Source organism: Synchiropus splendidus, chromosome 1 (genome assembly GCF_027744825.2).
Source record: "Synchiropus splendidus isolate RoL2022-P1 chromosome 1, RoL_Sspl_1.0, whole genome shotgun sequence".
Lineage (NCBI taxonomy): Eukaryota > Metazoa > Chordata > Actinopteri > Syngnathiformes > Callionymidae > Synchiropus > Synchiropus splendidus.
Window position 1 is genome coordinate 7203215 of NC_071334.1, and position 14905 is coordinate 7218119.

The 14905-nt window shown below is 44.8% G+C and overlaps 1 protein-coding gene across 1 annotated transcript in view; it reads left to right on the forward strand.

The window, feature by feature from the left end:
- LOC128748777 (collagen alpha-1(XXIV) chain) overlaps window positions 1-14068 on the forward strand; it is an 81660-nt gene extending 67592 nt beyond the window's left edge. Inside the window, exons 46-60 of the mRNA XM_053847768.1 lie at window positions 1184-1237; window positions 2239-2346; window positions 3377-3484; window positions 3549-3656; window positions 5358-5411; window positions 5500-5562; window positions 6555-6608; window positions 6693-6728; window positions 7675-7710; window positions 8114-8140; window positions 8856-8921; window positions 9038-9206; window positions 9365-9474; window positions 12830-13066; window positions 13148-14068. Of these exons, the coding sequence (XP_053703743.1) occupies window positions 1184-1237; window positions 2239-2346; window positions 3377-3484; window positions 3549-3656; window positions 5358-5411; window positions 5500-5562; window positions 6555-6608; window positions 6693-6728; window positions 7675-7710; window positions 8114-8140; window positions 8856-8921; window positions 9038-9206; window positions 9365-9474; window positions 12830-13066; window positions 13148-13294 (1377 nt within the window). The 3' untranslated portion in view covers window positions 13295-14068. The remainder of the gene's footprint in view (window positions 1-1183; window positions 1238-2238; window positions 2347-3376; window positions 3485-3548; window positions 3657-5357; window positions 5412-5499; window positions 5563-6554; window positions 6609-6692; window positions 6729-7674; window positions 7711-8113; window positions 8141-8855; window positions 8922-9037; window positions 9207-9364; window positions 9475-12829; window positions 13067-13147) is intronic.
- The last annotated feature ends 837 nt before the right edge of the window (window positions 14069-14905 follow it).

Here is a 14905-nt window from a genome sequence, read left to right on the forward strand (position 1 = left end):
ATTGCCTCAAACATGGAAGTTTGTTTCCGAGTTTAACAAAAGAAGTTCTGATATTTTGACTGCTGAAATCCATCAGTTTTTGTCTTGTACAAGTGCAAACTGCTAGAAATAAATTCCACAGCATATTCTTGGTTTCTGGAATAAGTGGTTGATGATAAACAAATGAATTAGTGAATCATCTCCAGTTCTGATTGCTCCTCAACCAGTGTTGCATAATCTTCACAGCTGCCAAACAGAAAGACGGTCATTTGAGCTGGAAGATGAATGCAGATTGAAATGTAAACTGTAATTATTCCAACAGGAGAATGAGTCATCAACAAGGCAGAAACACAAACCTGCTGCCTCCATCAAATCAAAGCGAAAACAATGAGCGGATTGTGGGATGAGTGGGCTCAATTGCTCCGCTTCTGTTTAGCGCGACATCACCGCAGAAGGTCAAAATCGGATTTGAACTGAGGAACAATGAGTCCAGATGAAAAGCAGAGGTTCTGCCAGTTCTTTCCCAGAATGAAGAAGCACGCTCACCTCAGTTCTCCCTTATCTCCTGATGTTAATCAAAGATACTGCTGACATGTTTGGAACCACAGTCAAACGTTTTGGCTTTCTGCGCTCAACTCAGTATGTTTTGGTAAAAACAGGTCGTTCCTGAAGTGATATGACTTCTTGTTTAAATGTAGGCTCCAGCCTGCGCCCAAGAGTCTGGTTACATAAGTTGTCTTGAGACGTGACCTTTGATCAGGTCCGTGTGACTGTTCAAACTGCGAGGTCCTGGCAGATATCACGCATCCCTATGTGCAATATGCAGAATTGCTTGGAGGCCAGGTGCGTGCGCTTATATAAGAAGTTTGAATATGAGAGATTGACTTCATTTCTTCCACTCGAGCATCAAATGCCTTCGCCAAAAATCCCTTGACCACTGTGGGATCTGTTGTTCGGTCGGCCTAATTTCAGCAAAGGGCTGTTGACTAATGGATATACAGTACACAACTGAGCAGCATCCACAGAGAGATTCGCTTGTGTTTGTTTGTGAGTAAGTTCTATCCTATTAGGGTCATTTGTTATTGTCCTGAGCTGCCGCTTCCATACGTCTCTGTCCTCGGTGGTGGCGCCAGCGAGGGATATAACCCAGCGAGTGTTGGTAGAAGTCTGTGTTTGTTTGATTCATTTTTGTGTGTTTATGCAGGGCTCAGCGGGAAAGAAAGGAGCGAGGGGATTGAGAGGAGCACCAGGAGTTGAAGTGAGTATTGCATCACGTTGGCCGAGCACATGGCTCTCTGAAATACTTCATGTGAAAATAAACCCAAATGCCTCCCATAGTGCTGCTGAGCACATCGTGCGTGAAGCAGCAAACGCCAGTGTCAGTACTGGGTCACTAAATATTCTGTGTTTTGCTGGCCGTCAGCAGCCAACGTGACTTATATTTAAGTGGGCTGGTGAGTGGTTAGAGCTGCTGGTAATGGGTTTGATTCCAGCTTGGAGTCCTTTCTGTGCACAGTTTTTATGCTCACCCCATGCTTGTGAATGAATGGCCCCCGTTCTCCATGATGCACATGATGTTATTTGTTGCTTAAGGGCACTATATTATTTTACATGAGGACCAATGACATCGCTCCATCTCCAAAGCTTGGCCAAAATGGAAGACATAAACCTTGCTACCAGCAGGAAAGTGAAATTATCTGTCAAGCCGTGACAGTCTCTTGTTAACTTGGGCTTGAAATAAATTCTCGAATAATTGATCAAGTACCAGAAATCACTCTCTGAATTCTGAGTATGGTGGAAACTAAATGCTCTACATGATTTGAGCTAAAATAAATAAATAAAGAGAATAACTTTTGCTTGGCTCCTTAAAACGTCTATGAAATGGTTAAGAAGTTGTTTGTCTTAAAAGGGAAAGATTGAAACCTCTGCTGTGGTTTCATGGAAACTGTTGCTTGCTTTAAGCAGATGCTCAATATTAGCTCATATCTAAGAAAGAGAGTGATATATTTTCTTAATATTAAGCATATAAGGGAAGAGTATAGTTAAGTATAATTTGCTTGGCAAGATTATTTTTTCTTTTTACGAGAAACATGTCTTTTTAAACTGTCTCAATTAAGCAAGGGGATGAGTGATGATTTAGCTCAAAACTAAAACATACGAATACTATGAAGGTTTTTAATAGCATATTAATTCCAGATTCTACTCTGTTCATTTGCTTTCAACTGATCAATCCACACAAAACACTGTGAATTCCTGCAGGGGGCTTTTGGCTTACCTGGACTGGTGGGACCGATTGGTTACCCTGGACCTGATGGTCCACCAGGACTGACTGGCTTACCTGGACTCCCTGGGAAAAGAGGACGCAAGGTAAACAAACACATGGATTTGTATGCCATGCAAGTGTAGATGCAAATTATCTGACAAGAACTGAGCAATTTGGGTGGGTCAGTAAAGGTTTGAACCAAGGCAAAGAAAACGGTCAGTTCCGGTGAGCTACGTAATGACCACTTGCCTTAAATTGTGTAGGCGTTGTGTCCGCTTGCAGAATTCTGCTATTTATATGTTATAATTTCATGTTTGCAACTGTAGTGAGTACAAAGGACCAGGCCATTTTTGAATATCTTACTCATAAAATAGTCAGCATTCCATCACATATGAAGCAGTCCATCTCATCTCAGCGTAATATGTGAGAGTGCAACAACTAGCAATATGATCTTGTTCGTGTAAACATCAGTGACTTCATGCTGAATTCAGTCACACATGACCAGTGTTGCTCTGATGAACTGAATGTGCTTTAACTGCTCTGATTCTTCTCTCAGCAGCATCAAAGTCTTTTGCTTTTCATTGTCACACATGCCTTTAGGGTTAGAACATGGGGTCAGTCGCAATTACGCCTCTGAGTGACGGTATTAGGCCGACCGACTTCTTATGCAAGGGCCGCGCTGTCGACAGGTTGGGGCTGGGACTCGCCCTGTAAACCTCTCGCTGTAATTCCAAGCGCTTTATCTTCTCGTCTCCTGTTGATGGAGAAACAGAAGCCATATGTGAGGTGTCGAGCCACTCAGTCTGTTATTCTAATATCATTCGCTCCCCCTTTCTGCTCCACCGCACTGCCGATGGAGCAGGAAACCGCTATGGTCTGCGGTGCAAGAAAGCAGCTCAGTGACAGGCAGTCGATGGCATGTGAACATTCTTACAGCACACTGTCGAGTAATGTTATGACCGGGAGAGACCAGCAGGCTTCATGTATCCTAGACTACATGCTTGTTTATGTGTTTTCTCATGCATCTTTCCGCACTTACTGTAGTACCAGCATTTTTAGCTTGTCAAATCAGCATATGCTAAATCATCAGCCTGTTTCTGGATCACATTTTACCACTCACAATGGTGTTTGCAGGGGCAGAGAGGTTTGGTGGGACAGGAGGGACCTGCTGGACGCCCAGGTCCAAGAGGAGAGGCAGGGCTCCCCGGACCACCTGGAGATGTCGGACCACCTGGACAGAAGGTGCAACTAATGACTTAAAATAAATGTTTTGTTGAAACATAACAACTGCCTGTCTTTTGTTCAGGGAGCAATTGGCCTGCCAGGAGACAGGGGTTCTGCAGGGTTTAAAGGTTTAGAGGGGACCACTGGTGATCAGGGAAGGAAGGGAGACCCAGGGGCAAAGGGGCAACAAGTAAGTCCTACAACACTTTTATGGTTTTCACCACTACACATACCTGAGTTTCATTTGGCTTTATGACTGTAAAAAATATTTTAAAAAGTAGTGTGTTTAGGCTCCCACATTTCACCATGACTCTGGGTATGGTGACAAAAACCAAAATAAACACCTGGAATGTTTTCTCTTTAGAACGTAGTTCGAAATTCTGAAATGACGTCATGAAGCATGCTGCGATGAGGACTTATAAATATTTTACATACTTCGATTAACAAACTTTGACACCTGGACTTCTGTTATTCAGTTTTTCAGTCCATTGGTGAATGCCCTTGTCATCATTGTACTGTGAGATTGTATCCACTTTTGAGTGGTGATATGTTTGAAATGCCTGTTAAATCCGCAGCGACAGGATGGTTTATGAGGGTTAAAATGAATGTCATGTGCACATGAAGAAGTCTGATCAGTGGCTGGGGACAGCTCTGCGATTGAAGGTGTCACTCTTGGCAGTGTGTATCACTATGCCTCGTGAAATCTGGCCACAGAAAATTTGATACAGAAGAACAGATTTCAGAGAGTTGTTCTGAAATGACTGTGCTGAATGAGAACCAGGGGCATTGTTAACTCACATCAAGAGCAGTGTGCAGTGTTGAGAAGTTGGATTCCAGGCCTTTTCTCAGGCTCCTACAAAGGGAAGCACCAGATACATCGTGAAGTAGGAGCTGTTCACTCTTCAGAAGGCGGAGATCCTTCTTTGTCACAGTGTAATGGCTGGAACTCTGCCATTTTCTTCTGAATTACGGACAAAAAAATGACCCATATAACTGTTTTATTGTAGTCTGAATAAAGAATCTGCTGACTCCGCCTTTATTTCCTGCAGGATGTTCCATATTTTATTAAATAACCTGTTTGGTTTCTGCAGCGGCCATTTAAAATTGATACCATCCTTTGGAATGTTTGTCTTGCAAAAAGAAGTCTTTATAAGTGAGCAGACTTTCTTAAATAGTTCTCTAAATTTAGCTTGAGGGGCTGAGAGAGTTGATCTGCGGTGAGGTTAAAAATGTGTCTGTCTGACACTTTTCCACCCAGAATGTAACAAATTATCTGGGCTAGGCTTGGAATGGAAACATTTCACAGATGAGGGCCAGGTTATGTAAGATCCTCACACTCTCGAGACCCGAAAAAAGGTGCTCCACTTTACTTATATAAGTCTTCAAAAGATGAAGAGAAGAGAAACAACATTCAATCTCTCGCTCCCCTGACCTTCCATCTGCTTGCCTCCATTGATGCAGAAGAATCCGAGAGCCGGCTCGGGCCCTTGGGTCAGCTCTCTTAACAGAATCTGGTGAATAGAGCTGCTTTGCCAAGTTGCTGGCCCGAAAGCAGAGCTGTCTAGAGGATGTGGACGACTCGCTGTGCAAACACAGCGGCTGCCACCCTGGCTGACACAGGATCAAGGGCAGACACTTAAACCCCTATCAGAGTGTGTGTCTGCTGTGTGAAGGCGGAATGGTGCTTCTGTAGACCCAGACATGAACCCCTGTGTGCGTGTCCCACTTCTATTCAGATGGATGGGGAGTTTTAGAGGTCAAACTTCTGTGTTTCCACGAGAACTTGTTTTATAACAGGTTGAGAAATCACACTGCGAACCCATTCTGGCCTATCGCTCCACTCCAAATCTTGATTTAAGCGATAATAACGAAATCTAATTTTGTCATGCAGGGAGAGGCTGGTGATCCGGGGCTGGTTGGTTTGCAAGGTTTTCCGGGTCCAAAGGTGAGAATCTTATTTAACCAAATATTGACAGACCATGATGGGCTTTTCTGACGTCTTTCGACAACAACATTTGTTTTTCTTTAATCAGGGTCCTGATGGAGATTTGGGTTTGAAAGGTTTTCCAGGTCCCAAAGGTCCCTCGGGCCCTCTGGTAAGCTTAATAAACCCATCTATATTACCTTCATGGCACGGCTCAATACCCTCCGGAGTCAAGTTGAGCGAGTTTGGTTCAAAATTGACTCACCTGCTCTCAGCAATGTCATATGATTTGGGTGATCAGTCACCCCGAAATATCTTGTCACGAATCTCCACCTGATAGATAATACTCAGAGGATGGAGTTAAATGATGCTATCATAACTGAGAAACTGACGGCAGTAGATCACACACAATCTCATATTCAAAGTTTGAATGCGTATCTAGTAGCGAAACATGGAGTTTAGTTTAACTTCCAAACCCGGTCTCACACCAAAAGTGGTTTTTTTTTCTTAACTTTGAAACCTAAACAATACGTAACAGCACAGGTGTGCCAAGGCCTCACCTGCGTGAGAGTCGCAGTCCTCAGACTTCATCAGATCCACAGTCAACACGATGTAAAGTTAGTTCATAAAGTGTTTCACGTTGTCATGACCTAAACTAAACATGCGTCGTGTACTATTCATTATCCATCGCTGTGAAGTCTTTTTAGTGCAGTGGAGCGGAGAGTCAACATGAGACGCTCCTGCCTGCAGCATCGCTCACACCGCTGCTACTTTTCCAGTCAGTCGCCACGTAGCATGAGGCGGCACAGGGCTGCCGCAAACCTCCATCACTGTTGATGTGGTCTGGGGTTTGCCTACTTGCACAACAAAAATTCTAATATTCTAGTCTGGAAAACACTTGAATGACCCATTGAAAATATTTCTATATTCTACCTCATTAATTCTTGAAGTCAGCCTGAGCCTGTTCTCAATCGTGGATGAACTGAGCTTGGCTCCTGACCATGGTTCATCATGCAAATCGTAAAAGCACAGGAGAGTGACCTGATCTCACGTGCAACTGGTGATGTGAACAGCAAACTTCACCATCAAATCTTTACGTGAAACTGAAATCTCTTGACGATCATAATCGAATTTGACCTTCAACTCTCCTCTTGTTTGCCTCAGGGATTCACTGGACCGGTTGGCCCTGAAGGTGTCATGGGCCCCATTGGAAGGCCTGTACGTGTCTTCATTGGTTTCATCCACCTGTCACACAAGTCAAACGCTTCATTTTAACACGTGTTTTCTTCTTGTTTTCTGAAGGGCCCCAGAGGACCGAAGGGAGGCAGTGGTGAAATGGTGAGAACTTTCTTTACACTATTGATTTGGGGCTGCTGAATGTGAGGTGACAATAGCTGGGCAGAGCTGTTGCTTGGTCAGACTTGCCAGTCCTCTGCTGGGTTTGGTAGAATACGTTTCGATCAGGAAATGTATCCTCTTTTGTTGGAAACCCAGGTGGGAACAGTGTCTGGACTCAGCGACTGAGATAAAGTCAGCTGGTAGAGAGCAGCTGGTGGAGGTGGCCTCTTGTCTGGATGTGTCCCTCCCTGGTGAGGTGCTGCGGGGACCTGGGTGGAACCTGCAGGGTGAAGAGATTATGTCTCTCTGTTGACCTGGGAACTCTCCTAGAAATGACCATTCGGGATCGATGAGGTGCCTCCAGATAACAGCACAAAACAAGCAAATAGCTCGTTGAATAGTTCACAGGCTTCTCGCTGGGACAATCCCTGCACACAGCTCTGTTGCAACTATTTAAGAAAATAACTGTCAAGGAACAATATTGCAGAGCTCACTTCTGCATGGGTTCCCTTCAGTTTGGGGCCTTACAGTTCTCTCTTGTGCAAACACGAGTGAGGAAATGCCTGGTCTAAATGCTTAGCTGCTGCAGCACCGCCTGCATATTAACACAGCATCCAGTGGGTAGTGTAAACCAAAATGAAATTCCCAGCTCGGCCTGAATCCTCCTGCATTTACACACAAACATGCCTGTGTACACAAGGTCTACTATCCTCGTCATTCTCCCTCAGAGATGATGCAAAATATTTGGTGTATGATCAGGAATGGTCTGAGAAAACTGACGTCCAGAGGTTCAGTATGAGTGTTAGGCAGTCAGCCATAGGGGGCAGTAGTTGACCACTGTTTCTGCAGCTCGCTGTGGAGAGGTTTGCCTCTTTCTGTGTAATTAAAGGTCGGGTAAAATCTTCATCGGCAGATGTGACATTTGGCTTCCTTTTTTATTTTGCAGGGCCCTCAAGGACCTCAAGGCAATCCTGGACCAAGGGTGAGACAAAGTCATGCAATTTCAAAATGAGACACGAGTTAATGTTGCTGTTGCTCTGGCATAAATTTAGTCACGAAAATAGTCAGAAAACAGTGAAGGAAATTCTTCATATACATCTAAAAAATGACATGACATTGATTTCTTTTTTGCAGTATGCCAAGTATTTGGATCAAGAAGTGACCATAAATAAATCCGGGCCTTGCTTTAGAAAGACTTCAATGTCATGTGCATTGTGATGCTCATGGTATTTTGGTTAGGCTAAAGTAAAGTACAGTGATCTGTTTTGATCCCATATGTTTGCATGTCCCCAAGATTCTTGTCTGTTATGTTTTCCTAACTTGACCTGATTATGATTCTCATAAAAGACTATTGCAATACCTATAGATTTTTTCTATCTCCATAGGGCCCCCCTGGAGCTCCAGGTCCATCAGTAAGTCCTAATGCTTTTCTCTGGTATAAGATAATAAACAAAGCAAAATCCATATTGAAAACTGTGAAGTGCTCATCGCTCAGAAGAGATGCACTTGAGGTGTTGCTCTTAGTGGAGGCATTAGAGAAGGAGGAAATGAAGACCTTCGTCTTATACTGTGATTTACATTTGGGCTTCTGTTGGCCACTTATCTTTTGCTTCCAGCGTTTAACTATGGGCTTTCGGGAGATTACTAACAGCAATTTACTAAACTGCCCCTCTGGAATCATTCAGTCTGACACTCTCTACTGAACGATAACAAGCAAGCTATCAATAGAACCCCACATCTGGATGGAAGATTCCACAAATAAGCTGCAAACCTAATCTCATGATTAGACGCTGCAGCGACTAGTTTCTCTGCTCTGTAATAAAAACGCTCATCTGGTTGCTTATCAGATAATACTCCAAGATATTTTTAAGCGTTTGGCTTCTCAAAAAAAAAAAAAAAAAAAAAGGGCAGGAGAGGCAGCTGCAGCGAAAGCCTTTTTATCTGGACCCGTGATGATGTTTACACCATGTGGAATGTGTTTTTCTTCCCTTGAATGAAGTAGGGAACGTGATAGTTTATTGATACAGGGCTCATGGTGCTGTTTATGAAGGGGTTTCTGAGAAAAATGGTGGATTTATCAGAGAAGCATTATTTTAGAACATAATCGCATTTATTGTAAATCCACAGAGGCTGTTATACGACGAGTCTGCTTTCTACGGCGCATCTGATTCTACCACTGCACACAGGATGGAGGTAAAATATCTTTTAATGAACAGGTTTATCTGTTAGCATTTCTCCCCTCACTGTCTAAGGATGTCGCTGGCGAGGGGTCATGTTCACCTAAATATCTTGACATTTTGTTCCGCCAGAATTTCCAGAACACTGAGATGAGTCTACCAGACCAAAACTCAGAGATCCTAAAGACTCTCCACTACCTGAGCAGTGTGATCGAGAGTATCAAAAAGCCTGTGGGAACGCGAGAGAACCCGACCCGGGTGTGCAAAGACCTGATGGACTGTCATCACAAGCCCAAAGACGGTGAGAGCGGAGTGGGTTTAGCAGATGTCGACAGATTTGTTGTCTGCGAAGCTGTTACACGGATGATAAAGTGGAATATTTGAAAGTACCATCAACAAAAGTCCAGTATATCACATCCTTTTCCTCATATTTCTTCTACCCTCCCTGGGGACTTGAAGGTTGGTTCTGGATTGATCCAAATCTCGGCTGCACTTCCGACGCCTTCCAGGTCTTTTGCAACTTCACCGCAGGAGGTCAGACCTGTGTGCACCCACTGGCCCCCAACAAGGTAACACACACCAGCATGTCGCTTCTGTTCAAGGCTCTTGTCTGCTGGAGAGTCGGACCTGTTCAGAGTTGATGATGGGATTGAGGAAATCTGTGCATCTTATCATTCCACTCGACACCATTTATGCTCCCTTGATGTACGAAATTGTACATGTCCGTTTCAAACAATGTTGTCGTCACAGATCACATTCTTCATGTGTTCTTTACGTTGGTATTGCCGTTCACCAATATATCCACCAGGGGGAGCAGCCCAGAGTCAAAAGTTTATGACAACAGCAAACTCCAAAACCAACATGGCGACTGTGGAAGAGCATGTAGCTCTCGCACAAAAGAGGAAACAGAGGCAGCGTTGCAGGAGGTGGTGGTCGGTGAGGCTGTTGAATATATCGCGACTGGAGGATGGAGAATTTCCACCATTGTTATGTCTTCTTCATGTCTCATTAGAGCTACGTATCGGGGAGGAAAAGCAACACTGCCCACCATTGTTTCCCGTGGTACCGCTCTGTTTGGTCCGTATCCATGAGCTGGAAACATGCAGGAGGGAACGGATAGCACAGAACGATCTGTCCAGATCGGTACATAACGTTGAGCATAAATGGGCCTTTAGACTGCTCTTTTTGGAACCTGCTCTAGTCAAAACAGGCAGAGATATTATCGAGAATTGTATTGCTATTGCTATGGGTGGTCTATCCTACTGGGTATGTTGAGCCGACACAAAGTGGCGGAGGGAGCCAAAGTTCTTGTGCTGTCAGTTTTGAAAGGTCTGTTCACACCCGAGAATTGCAGATACACAACTATTTGTAGGCCACAAACTGTCGCAGCTACGTTAGCCCTTGTGTGATGTGGATCTAAAGCTGTGGAGAAGGCAATTTTGATGGAGATCTCTAGCTCCACGAGGATTTTAATGGCTTTGGTCCCTCACCGCTTGACTTATCAACACACAGAAATCAATGGACTCACTAAATCCAAATCAATACATGAACCTTTGTGTGACTGTGGTGCCAAAATGTGTTGCTATAGAGCCGGTAGGCAGAATCACTGGCCTCAATTGATTTGATTTGTATGGAGTTTAAAAGTGCTGTTTCAGGGCCACCTCGGTTTTAAAAGCATTTTCTTTATGTAGGTCACTTGTGGAGGGGAAAAGCCGACTCTGCTTAAGTCGGATTTGGACCGCTATACAATGAAAGGGTTGAGGCGACGGTGAGATGCGTGTTTTCTGCCGTAGCGATGAGTTCATGGGCTTAATGCGATGTCTGTGAAATTCATTCCCACTGGCATATGGAAAAGTCAAGAGGCGCGGCACAGAACGCTGACTGAATAATTGGAGTTTACTCGTTGATGGATGACTGCGCGTCTGAGCTGACAACGCTTTTAATTGTGCGAGGTTTGTCGCCCAATGCTGAGCGTCCAGTGGAGCTCCATCGTGTCTGAAGGACTCGCTCGCCTCTCGGTCAGTCTTTATGGAACCAAAGCTTTTGTTTCTCTGTGGTAACTTTTGGTTGCGGACTCTTTTGGGACCTTTCACAGAGATTGAGTTTTACATTAAAAAAGAAAAATCGCTGAAATGGCTAAATGTATGTCTGAGCTCGCTCAACTTTGAGGTATCGTCCTGTTGCCATACTCGATCATAGAGACATCATTCAAAACGCACCTCCGTGATGAGGTGCGGCGCCAGGAGCTCTTCAGTCCTTCTGGTTCTGCTGTCAGTGGAAGAACTACAGGCCAAGAGCTAACTGGTAGCGAGGAGACGTGTCAGACAGACAGACAATCGTGCTGGCTGATCTGCTAGTTTAAGTTAAGAGCCAGAATCAGTGTTTCGGATCGACGGTTGACTGCCGTCATGGAGCTGTCGTCATCATCATCACACTTCCTTCAGCACATCTGTGGAATAAATTTCTGAAAAATATTAAATATTCAGGACACTGTTGTCTTTGTGTCCCAAGAATAATAGGTGTGGAGTTACTGAAGCACAGAGCTGCACTTTTGATCACCAGTGTGAGTCTTGACTAGCTTAGCAAACATGCTAACGGTTGCTAACATGGAGGTAATGTCGTCTCCTTAAACCAACAAATCACGTCCTCTAATCTTCTTGTGAGGACAAACGATAAAAACAACCTGAGTGAAGGAAGTTGAAGACAAATCTCCACATCAGCTGATCATCATCATCGCGAGTTCCAAAACACAGCTGATATCGGGTTTGTCATGTGATCACCGCAGACATCGGCCCGTTGTATAGATTAGGAGGTTATCAGACATCACTGGCCCGTGATGAGTTTGTTTACTTCCACTGCGTAGCTGAAGTTGGCACATCAACCAGTCCCATCATAGTCCAGCTACTGGCTACATGCTAGCTTAGTCCAGCTACTGGCTATGTGCTAGCTTAGTCCAGCTACTGACTACATGCTAGCTTAATCCAGCTACTGACTACATGCTAGCTTAGTCCAGCTACTGGCTACATGCTATCTCAGTCAAGCTACTGGCTGCATGCTAGCTTAGTCCAGCTACTGACTACATGCTAGCTTAGTCCAGCTACTGGCTACATGCTAGTTTAGTCCAGCTACTGGCTGCATGCTAGCTTAGTCCAGCTACTGACTACATGCTAGCTTAGTCCAGCTACTGGCTACATGCTAGCTTAGTCCAGCTACTGGCTACATGCTAGCTTAGTCCAGCTACTGGCTGCATGCTAGCTTAGTCCAGCTACTGACTACATGCTAGCTTAGTCCAGCTACTGGCTACATGCTAGCTTAGTCCAGCTACTGGCTACATGCTAGCTTAGTCCAGCTACTGACTACATGCTAGCTTAGTCCAGCTACTGTCTACATGCTAGCTTAGTCCAGCTACTGGCTACATGCTAGCTTAGTCCAGCTACTGGCTACATGCTAGCTTAGTCCAGCTATTAATCCCATTATCCAGGTTGCGAAGTGCGACTAAGAGAAATTCAAAATTCTCTCCAGTCGTCGTACTAAGCTGTTTACATGCATTTTAAAAGTCCGAGCTCAGCCGGACTAACACAATGATTTGGTTTTCTGAGCCGCCATGTGACTGTGTCCTGTCTACACGTGTATGTGGGGCAGTGAAGCAGCCGACTCTTGCTCTTCAACCTGACCCTGGAGCACCAGGTGTCCCGACTGAGAGTCTTCTGTTATTTGAAGACAGGACACTGTGGTGGTTATTTCAGAGCGGTAACATGGACAAAGCCTCTTTCAGGGTCTTCATTTCTTGTCTTTGGTGTTGGATCTCTGGAGACCCTTTGTGCGCAATGCTTCATAACAGTTCACGTTCAGGTGATCCTGCAGCTGCTCGTTTGGTCTTGTGATTCAAATTTAATGACTCTCGTGTCTGTTTTATTGCCGCAGATGGTATTTGCTGCCGGGAAAGTCCAAATGAAGTTTCTCCATCTACTGAGCTCCGAAGCCAGCCAAAGCATCACGCTCCATTGCCGAGCGGATCCTGCCAACAGCACCACTGACAGCTTCAGCGCCACTGGACCAGAACCAACGGAGGACGTCAGACTTCGGTTTCGTGGCTGGAACAAACAGATGTTTGAAAAAGACACACTACTTGAACCACATGTGCTGCAGGATGAGTGCAAGGTAAGAAGAGCGAGAGGGAGTTTGCGAAAAGGGACCTGCCTTCCAGTGACTCAGATGTCCATCCGCTCCTCTCCTCACCAGATCCGAGACGGCAGCTGGCACCAGTCACGCTTCTTCTTCCACACTCAGGACAGTTATCAGCTCCCCATCGTCGGCGTCGAGGAACCTCTCACGCCGCACCCCAAAAGTCAGCGAAGCATAGAACTGGGTCCGGTCTGCTTCCTTTGATGTTCTACAGGACCCGCTTTGGACAAAACTGACGACCCGGTGGAAGCAAAACAGACCAGTGTGTATCGCTATTTATCAGTTAGTCGTGCTGAGTCATTGGCAGTCAAGTGGTGCTCGGGTTGACTGAACACGGACCCACATGAGCTCCGTGACACAACAACCTCTCATCGTCGCTGGCGTAAGCAGGGGGCCGCCACCGAAGGAGCCCTCCGGATGAGCACTGTCAAAGGTTCAGTGCCAACAGCATGTGGACATGCTGCCACCGACTCCCCACAGTCTCCAGCCCCGCCCGGTCCTGCTTGTCACGACAGATGGCGCTCTACCTCTACCTGCTCTTGTGCTTCCTGGATCAGTTGCTGACGTCATAAAAAAATATATTTTAACTGTGTTGTATGTACCGGTTACATCGAGATTTGTTTGTGTTCTTGTTTTGATCTGGTCACTTGTAATTTATGATTTTAACACACGTCACGTTTCTGATTCTTCAGGGGAAACCTGTCATTGGTGCTGCAACCTCCGTCAGTTATCACTCACCTGTCCTGTGTATATATTGGCAACATACTGTATGTTAATTTATAACCTTTTGTCTTTGTGTTATCACATTACTGTACCGCAGTAAATTATACTCTCAGATTCAAAGTATTTAAGCAGTGTGCGCGGGGAGGGCCGAGTGACTGGCAGCTACAGACGGCCTGAAAACACACTTTAAATTATATCACAAATATCTAAAGTCTGTAGAGGTTGATGTCGAATATGTAAATAATAAATGTCACATTTTATCCACCAGTGGTGTTTCATTTCCTGACGCTTTCATGAACAGTTACAAGTGAGAAGAGAAGTCGTCTTCTTTAGTGGCACCGCCTCATGGCGTACACGGATGTGTGTCATGGGTGGCAGGCTATTTTCGAGGTCACTACTAGATACTGTTAATGTGTTGTAGTCAAGACGGTGTGGAGACCGGAGCACGTGGACCAAGACTGAGACCTAACTGGAACCCGAAGCACAAGCATTCATTTGGTCTACGGTCTTGACGCAGTCTTGACAGCATCTCTGTCATGATGATGCAAAACCCCAGAAATGTTGCTAAATTTCCCCCTATAAATGGATGTCAACATGCCTGTATGTGATTTTGCTGGAGGCATTGTCCCGTCACCAAACTTCCACATACAGGCATCATTTAAAAACCAAAATGCTGACACAGCAGTTGACCTTTTGTAAGTGAAAACAGTTGAATGTCTTTCAAGTTAGTCCCAGCAATTACAATGGGAGTGAATGTAAGGGACTAATACAAAAATTTAAAAAATGTGTATATAATGATCACACAAGACTCAAGCGATAATAGCAGCCGTTATACTGCAGAGTTATTGGCTTTTACAGTCACTGGTGTCATAAAACCATATCACCTGCTGCATTAATGCCAAACAGAGCACCAAATCCTGATTTGATTTTTGTCAGTTATGCAAAAGTGTGGTGCCTCACACAGAAGTAGTGCTTTAATACACGCTGATATGACACAGTCACGTGTCATTCATAATGCGTACCGATTTATTTCCCCCAACGCTGCTCATTTGAACAACCAACTGACGCCCACTTTGTATGTTGTTCTTGCAG